Genomic DNA, 14,616 nt, shown 5'->3' on the forward strand with positions numbered 1-14,616 from the left:
AAGATGTGTTCTCAGAACAACTGCTACACAGAAAGACATTGGTAAATGCCACAACATTTTTTAACTAGTGTAGGAAGATTTAGGATTAACAACAGATTGGTCTGTCAGAGCCTCATAACAGGTTGGGCTTGTCTAAGCATTCACTCGATGAGGCAATGTACAGTGTCACATTGTAGCACACCAACAAAAATGTTATCAACTTAATTTGGTGTTCCTTCTTCTATGTGGGTATTTTGACATTTCTTTATATATTGATTTTATTGTTGCTTCACACTGCAGCATAATATTTTTCATCAATGCCGTTTTTATTTTTGGTTAATCTACATTGCCCACCTCCCCCATGCTAGGGTCATCAGCCTTGTAGCCATCCAGCTTGTCCTGTAGTATTTGGGCCAGAACAGCACAGTCTTTGTAGTCTCTGGATAACAAAAAATAAATAAATAAAACGTTTATATATATATATTTATATATTAATAAATATATTAATAAATAATTACAGTACACTTTTTGGAGAGCTTGATTTTAATCACTGTTCAGCTGTTAAATAGTATTTGTCACTAAAACTATATAAAATAAAAGCTAAATATAATATATGTGGAAGACAGGTTAACTGGGGCAGCATGGGTCAGTGGTATAGTAGTGGTATAGTAGTGGTTTCCCAACCAAGCAGCTGTGCATTCAATCCCCTCACCTTTTGACCATATCAAAGTGTGCTTGAGCAAGACACTGAAACCCCAGTTGCTTTTGATGCTTCATCACCAGTTGCGAAACGAGTAGTCGAAATAAAAGCGCTTTGAAAGCCTTACGTAGAAAAGTGCTATGAGTTGGTAAGGCCGAAAGGCATGACCAGATACTCGTAGTGTCCTAACAGAATGTTAATGCCATCTTCCGTTTATGTCCTTTCCTGATTCTCACGAAATGATATGCATTGCTAAGGTCCAGCTTTGTGAATAACGAGGCACCCCCAAGAATTGAAAACCCATGTTATCAGTAAAAGCCGGTATCAGTTGTTGATGGTTATGTCCTTTTGTATTGTCCTGTAATCAGTATTTGGTTGAAAGGTCTGATCTTTTTTTTTCCACAAAAAAGAATCCTGGACCCAACAGGAGAGGATGGATGCTTGCTGTCAAAAGAGTCATTGATATATTTCTCCACGGCCTGAAATTCTGGACAAAAACAATAAATAAAGGCGACCGTTGTTGTCGTACCAGGTAACCGATCAATGGTGTAGTCATTTGGCCAATGCAGAGGCAGGGGTGTGGCTCGAGCTTTATTGGAACCAGATGGAGGTCATTGTACTCAAGCGGGACTCCTGAAAGAATGGGCTGGCAGTGCCAGGCATGGTTCTGGAACACATGCCACTTTGAGGCAGAACGATGACAATCGGGTCCCAAGCCCGAAATGACTCCTAATGTGGGGGTTGTGGTGGTGCAGCTAGGCAAGGCCCATGATCAGGGGTATATTCAGACAGTCAAGAATGCAAAACTGAATTGTCTCCTGGTGGTGTCCTGGCAGATGTATACTGACAGAAATAGTCTGGTATGTGGCAAGGTTCATACAGGTCTTATGCTACGTGCAGACCGAACGCATGACCAAATTCAAGTCGCTACGCTCATTCGCTGGGCTTTCTGTCGCTGTTGTACTTTTTGTCCACTTTTTTTTGTCGCGCGAGGAGAGGGGAGGGGAGTGGAGCGAGCTTGCTGTGCACTTTACAGTAGATCCGGAAAGAAGAGCATTGCTGAGAACTTTCACTTTTCTGGGATGTAGCAGAGCCAATAATTTCTCCTGCAGCAACTTTATTCTTTTTTACACTGCGTGTCCCTTACTTTGTGACAAAACTCGTCTGCCAAAAAAAAAAGTTTCAACGTCACAATCAAACGTCACAGGCTTCCAAAATTGATCAAAAATCAAGGAGAGGAATTCCAGAAATTATCGGAGCAAAGGATACGCCTGCACACACAACATCCTAATTTGTTCCAGTAATTTTGTTTTAGTTAAGAAAATATTGATTGCAAGCAACTAATAACAAAGTTTGTAATGCAATGATGATGTTTTAATAGTAACTTGTAAAAACAATTATTGCTTGTGGTGTTTTTCTGACTGTTTGCCTATTTTAATGTTTGGGACTTTGGTATGACATAAATAAACCTGACGTTGGCATAATTATTATTATCAAGCTATCACATGTTGCATAAATGAGTTATGTAGTTCTGATTCTTCTGAAAATGTTGCGTCTCCCACACGCCATCTGCTTGTAAGCCTCCAAACTTTTGTAGGATTTAAGATCTTCGGCTATGTATGGGCTCGGTGAAAATAAGTAGTTGACTATATCAAGATATGTAATTGTGGAAAGAATACCGAATCGTCGTTTATCCAGGATAAGTCAGCCAACTCATATAGATCGACACCGCCGATAAACTGTAATTTTTTCACATTGAGTTCTGAGTCCTTCAATGTATGCCTTAGCATCCGCGACAGGCTTTGCAAAGGTTTTTTTTTTCTCTCGACATTGATAATTTTGTTGAATCCGTCCCAGATACACAAGAAGGCATTGCACTCGGCTTGTCGAGTGCCTGCATAATGGCGGCGCATCCAGGTTACCCCCCACAATGTGACGTCAGTGAAAACCCTCTATACATAACTGTCAATTTTTTCGCTGCGATCACGTTCGGTGTATACCCAGCATTACACTTTATATGACAAAGTCATTCAATAATGCACCTTTTATGTAGTGACTGCTACACAGATCACAATGAAGAGATTCCATTTTGCAATCTTGTTTATATGGTTGTCAGAATCTATACAAGTGTTGGTTAAAAAAAAAAGAAAAACAGAAATGCCCAATGGCTGAATGAATTGTTGATCTTACCCTCTGTATCGGATTCCAGGATACTCTTTGAGAGCCGCGCATAAAGTTGCAATCTGTTCAGCGCAACCCTCAAGCATGGTGTTCTTCACATCAGCTTTGTAGGGGCTGTAGAAGTCTTGAAATGCATCGACTTTATCCAGGCTGAAGACCTGCACCAAAGGGAGACATGTGATTTATACCACCACCCCTATCTGCTGAATAGCGCCTGTATACGAATAATTACTAAAATCTCCACATCCCCAATCATATTTTGTGGGGTTCTATGAATAATTTTTGGTTATTACTTAGTTATAAGGATGGGACATTGTCGGAGCTCATCAATTATCAATCAACTATATAATCCCAATATATCACAGATTTCTTTTTCCATCTATCAGCAAATGAGCAAATATAATAAGCAAATGAGCAAATAATCAAATACAGTGGGCCCCCGGTTTACAAACTCCCTCTTTTACGAACTTTTCATTTTACGAACGTGGACCGCAGCGTTTTTTGTCCCCCTCTTACGCACAAACCTTTCGTCTTATGAACAATCCAACATGCCCCAACATGGCAGTCAATGTGTCCGCTTTATTTTTTTCGCTTTGCTGCATCAACACAATCGACTGTTCACTTATGTCACGGTAACGCTGATATGCGATTGCTCTTACAATGTCACAGTCACTGTCTCAGTCACGGTGTCAGTCAAGGAGATGCTGATATGCTATTGGTCGATTAAGGTCACAGTCCTGGTCTCAGTCACGGAGATGCGGATATGCTATTGGCCGGCGTCACGTCAATCACAGAAATGCCGATTGCTATTGGCCGAACGCCTTCATCTAGCTTGATGGCACAGCTGGTCGGGATGGAAGGAAGGAGAGAAAATGAGTGAAAAACGGAAGAAAGGAATGTTGTGAAGACTTTGCAAACTTTATCTGTTAGACATGGCTTCTAAAATTGCTAGTGGCGGTAAAGGAAGAAGTAAGAGGATGATGACAATAGCAACGAAGCAGGAGATAATAAAAAAATACGAAGGAGGCGCATGCATAGTAAACCTTGCTCGTGAGTATGGCCGTAACCGCTCAGCAATCTTCTAAGGGCAAGACTTTCCTTGGCAGGGGACGGACCTCGGTCAACAAACAAAATGGAGAGGCTTCTTCTATTATGGATTATAGAGAAGGAAATCACCAGTGATATGTTCTCATTTGAGAAAAGTTCTAGTTTAAGAAAATAAATACAGTGGTACCTCGGTCCTCGAACGCCTCTATACTCGGCAAAATCGGTGCTCGACCAAAAAAATCAAGTAGGTAATGCATCGGACCTCGATCAGATTTTCGGTGCTCGACTAGCCGAGCCTAGCCGTGCTCGACTAGCCGAGCCTAGCCGAGCCGACCCGAACGCGCTCCTCGGCTCTTTTCGGCCAGTTCAAGCGCCAGTTCAACTCAGACCGCCAACGGAGTAAGACTTACGCAGTTTGTTTGAGTACGTATTTCTTCCCAATTTTCAACTTTTTTGTGTTGCGCTAGCCCTTAATGATGGGTCCTAAGAGAGATAGTGATAAGGGGAAGGCAAAGAGAAAAACAGTGAGGACCACTATCGAACGGAAGAGACAAACAAAAAAGGCAGAAGCAACTTACAATGGACAGGTTCCTTCTTAAAGAAAAGAGGAAGGCTACTGCCCAGCCAGATTTACCTCCACAGAAGAGAGAGAGAAGGGAGAAAACCCCTGAAGGCGCGTTACCTAGCGTCATCATGAAAGGGGATTCCCCTTCCAAGGATTAACCCTCCCTCCCGTCCTCGCCGCATCCATTCCCGTATGCCATCAGCCACTCTCCAAAACGTAAGTAAATTATACAAAATGCTTAATAATGCTTTATATATCTTTATCACGTACCGCTTGTGCACATTTACGTCCTCATTGTTGTTTAGATACATGTTCTTATAATATTTTAGGTATTTTTCTTAATGGTAAAAACGGATAAAAATAGTTTCCATTATTTCTTATGGGAAAATTGGTTTCGGTGTTCGACCAAATCGGTGCTCGACCACCACCTCGGAACGGATTATGGTCGAGTACCGAGGTACCACTGTAAATAAATTCTGCGGGTTGGTCTCTGCTCCCCTCTGCCTCCACCCAGCTCAAGTCACGTCGCCCCAAAGGTAAATGTCATTTTTCCTTTGTATATTTATGTTATTTAATTTAACTGTACAGTAGATTATTGTAAGATAAGTTAATTATAAACTGGCTGTTGCACTGATGAAGTGACATTGTTTCATGTGCTCCAGCTGCTCCAGGAGCCATGCCGGCTCCCTATTGTCTATGCATAGACATTGGGATGTGTGAGTTGTCAACAATGTTCAAAGGGCGAGTGGAACCTGCCATTTGTACAATAGCCATGTGATGCCACAGATGGAATCATGAGACCCACCACGACTCAGCGACAACTTTTCAATAAAAGACTGCAGCCGGAGAGCTCGGGGAGAAAGACTTTGCAACGAGGCTGACACACGGTCACGCTCTCCTTCGAGCTCTCCCCACTGCAGTGGTAAAACTAAATCTCTGACTCCTGAGTTATTATTTACACCTCTCCTTGGGTCATTTGTGGGATATCGAGCCCACTTCAAACCCAACATTTCTGTTACTCATTTTTAATATGTGTATAAAGTCGTGATGTTTTTACATGAGGTTTTTGCATGCGTTGCACGCATTCACTAATTAACATAGGTTTGGATTGCCCGTCATAAGAGCAATTTGAGTTACGAGCATAGCCGCTGAACGGATTAAGTTCGTAACACGGGGGCCCACTGTAATTGTTTTAGGCTACATGGTGGCAGACTGGTTAGCACATTTTACTCACAGTTCTGAGATTCCAAGTTCAATTCCAGGTTGCCCTGGCCTTCCTGTGTGGAGTTTGCATGTTCTTCCTGTGTACAAATCGAGGTTTTGTTTCCTTTTTCTAAACCCCCATAAAGGGAGGGCCGATTTATACCCGCATAACTCAAAGACCAGCCCGTTTTTTTCCACATAACTGTGTTTGAATAACATTAATTTGAATGCGAAATAAGTAATATTTCATTTACAAGGCTTTAAGTTATTATATATACCTCTAATTTGATATAATATGCATCCGTTAGCGCATTTGCACTTTAAAATGCACTTTCATCAATTGTCTCTTTGCCTCTTTGTTATCAACAATGAGGCTGCATGGATAATTTGTCAGGTGGACTTTGATCCATTAAAAAAAGAAAAAGACGGATTGACTTGTAATTTCGTTACAAAAATGCGAGAGCAGGGGCATGGCATGCGTGGATATCAGCAGATGGGGGGAGAGACAAAGCGAAGAGCAACCCATCCACACTCTGATCTAGTCACGGCCGTAACTTGGGTAAAGAAGGCTTCAGCAGCATTTCTAGGGAGCTCATTTTCAAACAAACTGGACGTGTCCAAAGATGACTACACGTGGAAGAGTAGCAATGTGTGGTGTTTGCGCAAATAATGAGCAGGAAAGAGAGGACATCGGGGATTTAAATGGGAGGGGCTATTGGCCGTGTCAGATAGTGCTGATGAATTTCAGGACTTTCCGGCAAATTCATATTCAGCTGTGTTGAAAAAAAAATAAAGCATTGAAACTTCAAATCATTTTATGTTGTATGTGTTTTTACTGGACAGCCATGATATGTATAATCACTATTTTCAGGGGTACACTTATACAGTGGGCCCCCGGTTTATGAGATTAATCCGTTCCGCGGTTGGGCTCGTAAGGCGAAGTCGCCATTTGGCGGGCAATCCAAACCTATGTTAAATAGCTAATGTGTTTATAACCCCAGGTAAAAACATGAAAATTGTATAAACAGATTAAAATTGGTATCAAAATAGTATAGTAGGTGCTACGTATATATAATTTACACGCATACAATTAAATAACATCATAAATAAAAATCTATGGAAACGATTTTTTTACCTTTGAGCAACTTGTGGCCATATTCCATAGTGAGGGTAGCCTAGCCTAGGCTAGCTTAGCCTTCTCCGTATTTCTTGATTATCTTCAGATTCGTTTCCATATAAATCATCATCTTACTTCTCTCTTTAACATCACTCGCACTCTAGGGACGCATGGCTAACTCATTCAAGTTAGAATTAAGCAGTGAAATTCACAATAAATACGTTATTTTAAACACTCAGACGAGATCCAGTCTTTAGCATGCGGCCATTTTGACCGTGACTCCGACTAATAGCAGACCGGTATTTTAATATAAGCGGTGACGCATGTATAGACGTATGAGCGTGGACACATCCAACATGGCAGTCACGCACACACACTAACCGCCATGTTGGATGTGTCGCAAGACAAAAGAAATGGCGTAAAAGGGGACAAAAAAAAAAAACGCTGCGGTCCACATCGTGAGTTGAAAAAAAAACGTAAGGCAGGGACAGCGTAGACCAGGGGTCCACTGTAATCGCATGTTTGAAAGATTCACCCAGATTAAAGTAAAAAAGGGGGGGGACTTATGCACGAGATCGACACGGAGAAATATAGCTTGTTAAGATCAGTCATTTTCAGTCAAACACATACTGTATTCTTACTTGAGATTCATAGGGCAGAAAAGCTACATGGATCTCAGTCAAGGCCTTCATGGCTTTAGAAGCACGAGAGTTGGTCAAGAGACCAAACATAGAGTCTGGAATCGCTGTAACAAAAACAAAAATGCAAAATTTAATTCAGTAAGTGAATGAATAAATGCAAACATTAAATTATGTTTTTCCATTTTTAAGGGATGTGCACATTCAAAAAGTCCCAAATAATCAGGACGTTAAAGTTTATCCTAATAGTAAACTGTGTCCTTCAGCAATGAGCCAATATTATTGTAACATGTTATTGTACACAGTGTACAGTATGATATTATACTTTATTCTAACCATTCATTAAATGTTTATTCCAAGATTACAGATGAATCAAAATATATTTTCATGCTACTCACTGTCGGTGAAGAAGACATGGGCTGCTTTATACCTCGGAGACCGTGGATCTCTGAAGTCATCAATCAGACCTTCAACGGACTATCAAAAGATATCGATATGATTACTCATGAACTTTTGTCAAAAGTACTGTATTTACTTTGCAAACCTATGACTGTGACAAGAGGCACTTCCTTTTTATCTTTCACTTTTCTCATTGAAAAAAATCCAGTCTTTTTTTTAATATAACAACTTTAAATTAGATTTCCCTGCTTTAATATTAAATCCCTGCTCTAATATTAAATCAAGCAGGCACCATTTGTGAAAGGGAGGCAAGTTTTAAGTGCTTTGAGGGCAAAAGGCTGTGATTTGATTATCTTTCGTGAAATGCACAACAGTAACTCCAATCTGTAATGTGGACCTGGAGAATTTGGCAAATCTCTACTTTGGTCTGAGTTTTCAATTGACTTTCTTCATGACAAAAAAATAAAAACTAAAACCCGCAAAAAACAAAGCACATATAGGAGGTATAGATAGGGCAAACTGTGAGACATTTACCACCTGTTTGCAAGAACCCGGGGTAAGTGTAGCCTATGCCTTAAGTGATGAACAAAAAATCTATTGTTCCATCTGTCTTAATCCGTTATTTTTAAAAAGGTTTTTGTCATTCGGCAGTTCGTCAGCAAAACACAGATGAACCGCCTACCTCTAATCATCTGTAGTGTATGGAAACGTAATACATTTGTAGTTGTAAAAAATGACTAGTAGTAGTGTAACAGATATTGTGGTCGATAAATATAAAAAAATATATATTTTTTATAATACAAATGTCTTGGCTACAAATACAAAATATTTTTACAACTGCAAATTTATTACAGTTCCTTTGTAAAAGTAGAAATGACCACTATACAAGTTACTTTTGCACTGAATTTACCTCCATAAGTTCACGTGGTCTGAAAACTAAAACTGTTTTTAATACTGTTGCTTTTTCAGTAAGTCTAATTTGACTCTTGAATGAAGTAGCTTAGTTAAGGTTAAATTAAGGCTGATAAATGAGCCTTTTGAGGCTCACATTGTGACCCACTAAAGGACCGTAATTCATTGACGTATGTGGGCTAGGCTGATTTTGCTAAATGTGTTAATACCTCATCTGAAGGTGTTATCAGATAGATGGCTTCCATGCTGGGCAGAGGCTCTCGTCGCTTGGTTATATCCTCTACAACTGCCAAAAGGAAAAGTGTTTTATTTAGCGATCTATTATTATATAATGGGGAATGCCATGTTGCACAAGACTATTTCACACATTTTCTCAATTATTTTAATCAGTGGATGCATGCAAACTAGTAATGCAGGCATTTCTGCTCTGTTTCCCCCTTGTGTTACCTTTTATTTTCCCTTGTGTTACCTTTTCTTTTGTTACAGAGCTGCCTATTCTGGGCCAAGGCGGGGAGGGATATAGCGAGCCACCAGCTGCACAGATGCATTCCATTTCCATCAGCCATTAACTTACTATTTAAGTATAACCGGAACAGTAGGGCGATGTGGGGTTATTCTCTGGACATGCTGTTTGTTATTCCTTGCCGTTTCTATAAACGAGTCTTGTGTTGATATCTTGTTCAATACGTTGTGTGAAGGTACCTTTTCTCATTTTCTCGGTTGCTACTTTGTTCCTCGAATAAATACTATCTGCTGTTGTCTGTTGCAATCCTGTATAGGTTTTTCGTTACTTTACATTATTTTTATTTTACCCTATTTTAGCCTATTTTTAGCCTTCAAATTTGTCCTTCAATCGCCTCTGTCCCCCCAGTGGTGATTCTGTTTCAATTTGTAATATCCCATTGGCTGGTTTTCCCAATGTCAAGTTTATTTGTTACATTTTTTTTTTTTTTTTTACCACAGACGGAGTTATTTTGTCCACACTTTGCTTTTGAGGTTCTCTCATGTGTTACATGCAAATTTTTGTAAATAAAAATTATACCTTGTTACTTTAATTGTCCAGTTTCTTTTTGGGTCCAATTATTATTCATCCTGGTACCAGTCACCACAGAGCAAGACCATTTAAAACATGTACCCAACAGATCTCGGCACTAGCAAGGCAGGGTCAGTTGGTGAGACAGCACGAGCACTCACGGAGGCCGTGTCCGTGCTGGCTACCTGGCTTCTAGTGTAGAGAATCTGATGCTCGTGTGGAAAGCGTTTCCTTCCTAAGGGAGCCGAGACCACAGCCACCTGCAGTGGTGGGAGCAGGCTAGGAGCCCCCTTTGCAAATATGATAAGATTAGCTTTATTGTGCCCAGGGGGAAATTTGTCTCAGGCAAAGTGTGTTAGACCACATCATTGATTCAAACTGAAATACATGTAAACCAGACATATAAAAACACATCGGTCTGATGAGGTGTGGAAGTCAATTCATTATCAGGTACACTCAGTCTCAATGTGTTCTCGCCATACACTTATACAATTCAAAGTTCTCCACAGGGTTCACTCTTCTACAGTTAAACTAGCATCCATCTATCCAAATGTGGACTCGACTTGTGACAGATGTTTGGGTGAATCAGCTACGTTAATACACATGTTTTGGTCTTTTATCTCTTTAAATATCTTCAGGAAATCGATTTTCCGCACTTTGTCGGAGGTCTTATGTTGCAATATTGAACCAAACCCTTTAACTGCCATATTTGGAGTTGCCCCAGACCTGAGCTTATCTGGTTCTTCTAAAAAAAAACTGCTTTCATTTTTATCCTTAATTGCTAGAAGGTGTATATTACTAAAATGGAAGGATCCGGCTCCCCCCTCTCATGCACACTGGATGAGGGATGTAATGCTGTGTATGGACTTGGAAAAGATACGATTCACAGTCCGAGGCTCTGCCAATGGATTTTACAGGACATGGCGCCCCTTTCTGACTGTTTTTGAGAATCCTAATACTGCTGTACTGCTGTTTCTGAGTAAGATTTTATTTGTTGTTATTTATTTTAATAAACGTCTTACAATGGCCTGTGTGTATATGTATCTATTGTGTGTTGCTTTTTTTGAATGCAGGCATGATTCTGCATGCATAGGTTTATAGGAATGTATATGTGTATGTTTATTTCCCCCCCCCCCCCCCCCCCCCCCCCCCACACACACACACTCCAACGTGTGTGTACGTGTTGTATGTGCGTGAATAATTGTATGCTGTCTGGGGAATTAGGGTTTTTTGTTACACACATGGAAATCTTTCATTTGTACATGTTCCTGTGACATTTCTGTCATTGAGGTTTTGTAAAATCAATAAAAAGACATTTGAAAGAAAGAAAACACATCAGCATAGCAGCATGGTACAATGAGTGCAGGGAGTAGGATATTGGCATGTTCGTGGCAATTCCTACGATAAAGTCAGTCTTGCTTTGAGAACAAAACAAATTTTCGATGATAATTTCCGACTAGTTTTGGGCATCGTGACTCAATTCTACCTTAACCTAAATTGCTACGCAGTGAGCTTGGTCTTTGTGGTCAATTTATCCATCAGTGTGCATCAGTGGTCTTTGAACAGCAGCTGTCCACCTACTCCAGTGATCGCTCTCGAGTTGCCTTTTTTATGAGCCTGCTAACAGGCAAAGAGCCAACTTGGGTAATGGGTGTGAGTCCCACAAAATATTTTTAGCACTCCGTATTTTTCTCAAAGAGTTCCTGAATGTGTTTGATAACCCCTTAAGCGGCCTCAAGACAGCAAATCAGCTCCTAAACCTTAAGAAAGGACTGTGAGACTGTGGCCGATTATTCAATTTACTTTTAGGATACTGACAGCGTGAGTAGGAATGATGAGACCAGGCAATGTGGCGTTTTTCAGCAGGAACTATGTCCTCAGGTAAAGGAAGAGCTTGTAGCCTATGACAAGATCTCTAGTCTTGAGGCCTTAATCAATCTGACCATCCGGTTAGACAACCGCCTCCAGGAGTGTTGGAGATAGCTAAAGAGTGAGTTTACGAATACATCATAAGCCATCATGGTGGGCCAGGAGAACCCCATGGCAACAGCTCTGGCCTCGAACCCGAGGCCATCAAAACCATCTGCACTGGTTGGAAGCTAGCTGTCACTGACTGAGCGAGACAGTAGAATTAAGATCTGGCTGTGCCTATACTGCGTCCTTCCCGGGCATGAGATTACTGACCGCAAGAAACTCCACTCCTCTTTTCTTTAATCATTAAGAAGGATAATTAGGATTATTTTGATTTTCTCCAGAGATTTTCAAGAACACGCTTAACATGTATGACTGTATGTCATAATACAGTGTGTTCATGAAAGATGAACAAGACTAGAGTATTAGATTTGCCATGTGAAAGCCCTTCCGCAAGTCACTCTTAGTGGTGAGCAAAAGACTCCAGCAAGATTCTGTAACAGCTATTGCCACCTAAGCCCCCACAGATGTTGCAGATGAGGAAGTGAATGAGTCATTCTTCAACCATTTCCATCATTGCCAAACAGGCCCCACCACTTCAACCTAATCTTCACTGATCCTTATGCCAACATCTCCAAAAAATAACAGGCTGCAGATTCATCTATCAGTATTTCTGTAGGCATTCACCATCCCGTCAACAAATTATAGTGTCTCCGACTGCACTTTTGCTGGCACACACATCCTCCAAAAAAGCAGAACTTGAAAATTTCAAGCCAAAATTATGACATTTTCCGCACTATAAAGCACACCTAAAAGCCTTCAAGTTTCTCAAAGGCTAACAGTGCACCTTATAATCCGGTGCGCCTATACAGGGCATAATCAGCTAGTTTTCAATTTTACTGTAAAAAAAAAAAACCAACTTAATCTCCATGTAATTCTTTCCATTTTTATCTCTGCTTTTCGGTGATAAATGTATTTTTTAACAATTCAAATTTGGATAAGACTCAGTTTGAAGTTTTAATATGCTATATATGCTCCAATTTTAAAGCAATTTATACTGGGAAAAGGCACAAAAACCAAAGGTTTTTGTAAAACAAAATGAAATTTTGGTTTGGTTTGAAGATTTTTGGTTGCACTTTCTTTGAAAATTTTAACTCTATTTTTTTCATGGAATCATAGTTGTATTCTTTTTAACTCTTGATTCATCTTGGCATTGAGTTAAACCAGGGGTGTCAATGCCGGTTATGACCCGCAAATGGATTTAATCCGGCCCTCAAGTTGATTTTGTAAAGTATAAAAATAAGATGAATTTTTTAATAAATGAAAAACTTGAAAGGTGTTATGATTAATAGTCATATTAATATTTTATGATTGATAGTGATGTTGTACTTTTGTTATTTTGGATAATATTCAAACAAAAAAATTGAAATGATATAAATACATTGTACACCATGATTTTATTGGCCCGGCACTCTTAGGAATAAACTTAGACTCATGTTGCCCGCAAACCTAAACGAGTTTGACACCCCTGATTCAAACAGTTTTTTAATGTAATCAAGAGGTTTTTTTTCTTCCAAAAATCATCCTTTTTCTTAATTTCTGATTGAAAAATTTGACTGACTTATCTGATTTTTTTGTTGGCATTCCCACCTAGTGGGGCATAACTCAACCCAGCCACTACTCTTCTATTCTATGCACCTTATAATGCGGTGTGCCACATATATTAAAACAGTTTTAAAATAGCTATAATCTCATATAAAATGCTATAATCCAATGTGCCTTGTACATGTAGAGCAGAAAATACGGTAAGTGCTGTTTTAAACTGTTTATTATTGCTTGCACCCTCTAAAGCACAGGTGTCGAATTCCAGTCCTCGAGGGCCAGTATCCTGCATGCTTTTGAAGCTTCTCTTTGAAACACACCAGATTCAGATAAAGAGGATACTTTTCAAGTTCCTGAAGAGCTAATGATAAGCTAATTATTTGAATCAGGTGTGTTGGGCAAAGAAAACAGGAAAACAAGCAGGATACAGGCCCTCGAGGACTGGAGTCCGACACCTATGCTCTAAAGCCCAACAATTCAGAAAAAAAACAAAAACTCTAAAGCATGGCACTAAACAAAAGTTTCAGAAAAAAAACAACAACCTCAAAGCAAGACACTAACACTGATAACTATTAGCATTGAAAAACACACCTAAGGATAATTTTGCGTGACATGGGTACTTTTTGGTAGACGGGAGGAAACCGGCATACATGGAGAGAACCTATGAAGACCCAGGGAGAACATACAAATTCCACACAAAAAAGACTTTGAGGTGGACATGCCACTATTGCACCAAACATACCTTATGGAATCACAGACAAAGACTTCAACATTGGTTTGAACCCAACTAAACATCTTGCAGCTAATGGTTTTGGGAGATATATCCTCAACTCCATCAAAAATGAAGGTGCCGTGGCCAAATTGAAGAAGCTGACTGTCACTTACACTTTTCAGCCAATGACCAGCAGATGGCCAATGATTTGGTATTTTATAACATGCATGATCATGATCATTGCTGTATTGAGTGCAGGTGCTTAAAGACCTAAAAGCTGCAGCCTCGCTCAATCAGCATGAGAAGAAAACTGTGACCACATCAAAATGATCACATCCTGAATTAGCCTATGGTGAATGGCGTTGTCTTTTTGATGACTTTGCACTGGTCAAAACAGTGGTACTCACTGGTGATTCCCTCTGACATGATGTCTGTCATCTTGCAGCAGGAGGAAATCATCCTCATGCTCAGCTTGTCCACTACCAGCACCTGCAAACAGATAGAGACAAGGATTCTTCATAGCAAGGAATAGAATGTTCGAATAGTGGAAGTGTACAACTCCAGTTCCTCATCAGCCGTAATCTGATTTTCTGATGTTTCAACTTGCAACACACCTG

At 40.0% G+C, this 14,616-nt stretch overlaps 1 protein-coding gene across 2 annotated transcripts in view; it reads right to left on the reverse strand.

Annotated features, from left to right (window-relative positions):
* stxbp1b (syntaxin binding protein 1b) overlaps positions 1-14,616 on the reverse strand; it is a 64,427-nt gene that overhangs the window by 32,467 nt on the left and 17,344 nt on the right. For both annotated transcript variants that reach the window (XM_088428440.1, XM_088428363.1), the window contains exons 3-8: positions 14,407-14,488; positions 8,951-9,027; positions 7,829-7,907; positions 7,434-7,537; positions 2,870-3,018; positions 334-418 (exon numbers count right to left, since the gene is read on the reverse strand). In XM_088428440.1, coding sequence (XP_088284566.1) covers positions 334-418; positions 2,870-3,018; positions 7,434-7,537; positions 7,829-7,907; positions 8,951-9,027; positions 14,407-14,488 — 576 coding nt within the window. The remainder of the gene's footprint in view (positions 1-333; positions 419-2,869; positions 3,019-7,433; positions 7,538-7,828; positions 7,908-8,950; positions 9,028-14,406; positions 14,489-14,616) is intronic.

The sequence above is a fragment of the Hippichthys cyanospilos genome, chromosome 1, assembly GCF_059441005.1.
Source record: "Hippichthys cyanospilos isolate Australia breed blue-spotted pipefish chromosome 1, RoL_Hcya_1.0, whole genome shotgun sequence".
NCBI classification, from domain to species: domain Eukaryota; kingdom Metazoa; phylum Chordata; class Actinopteri; order Syngnathiformes; family Syngnathidae; genus Hippichthys; species Hippichthys cyanospilos.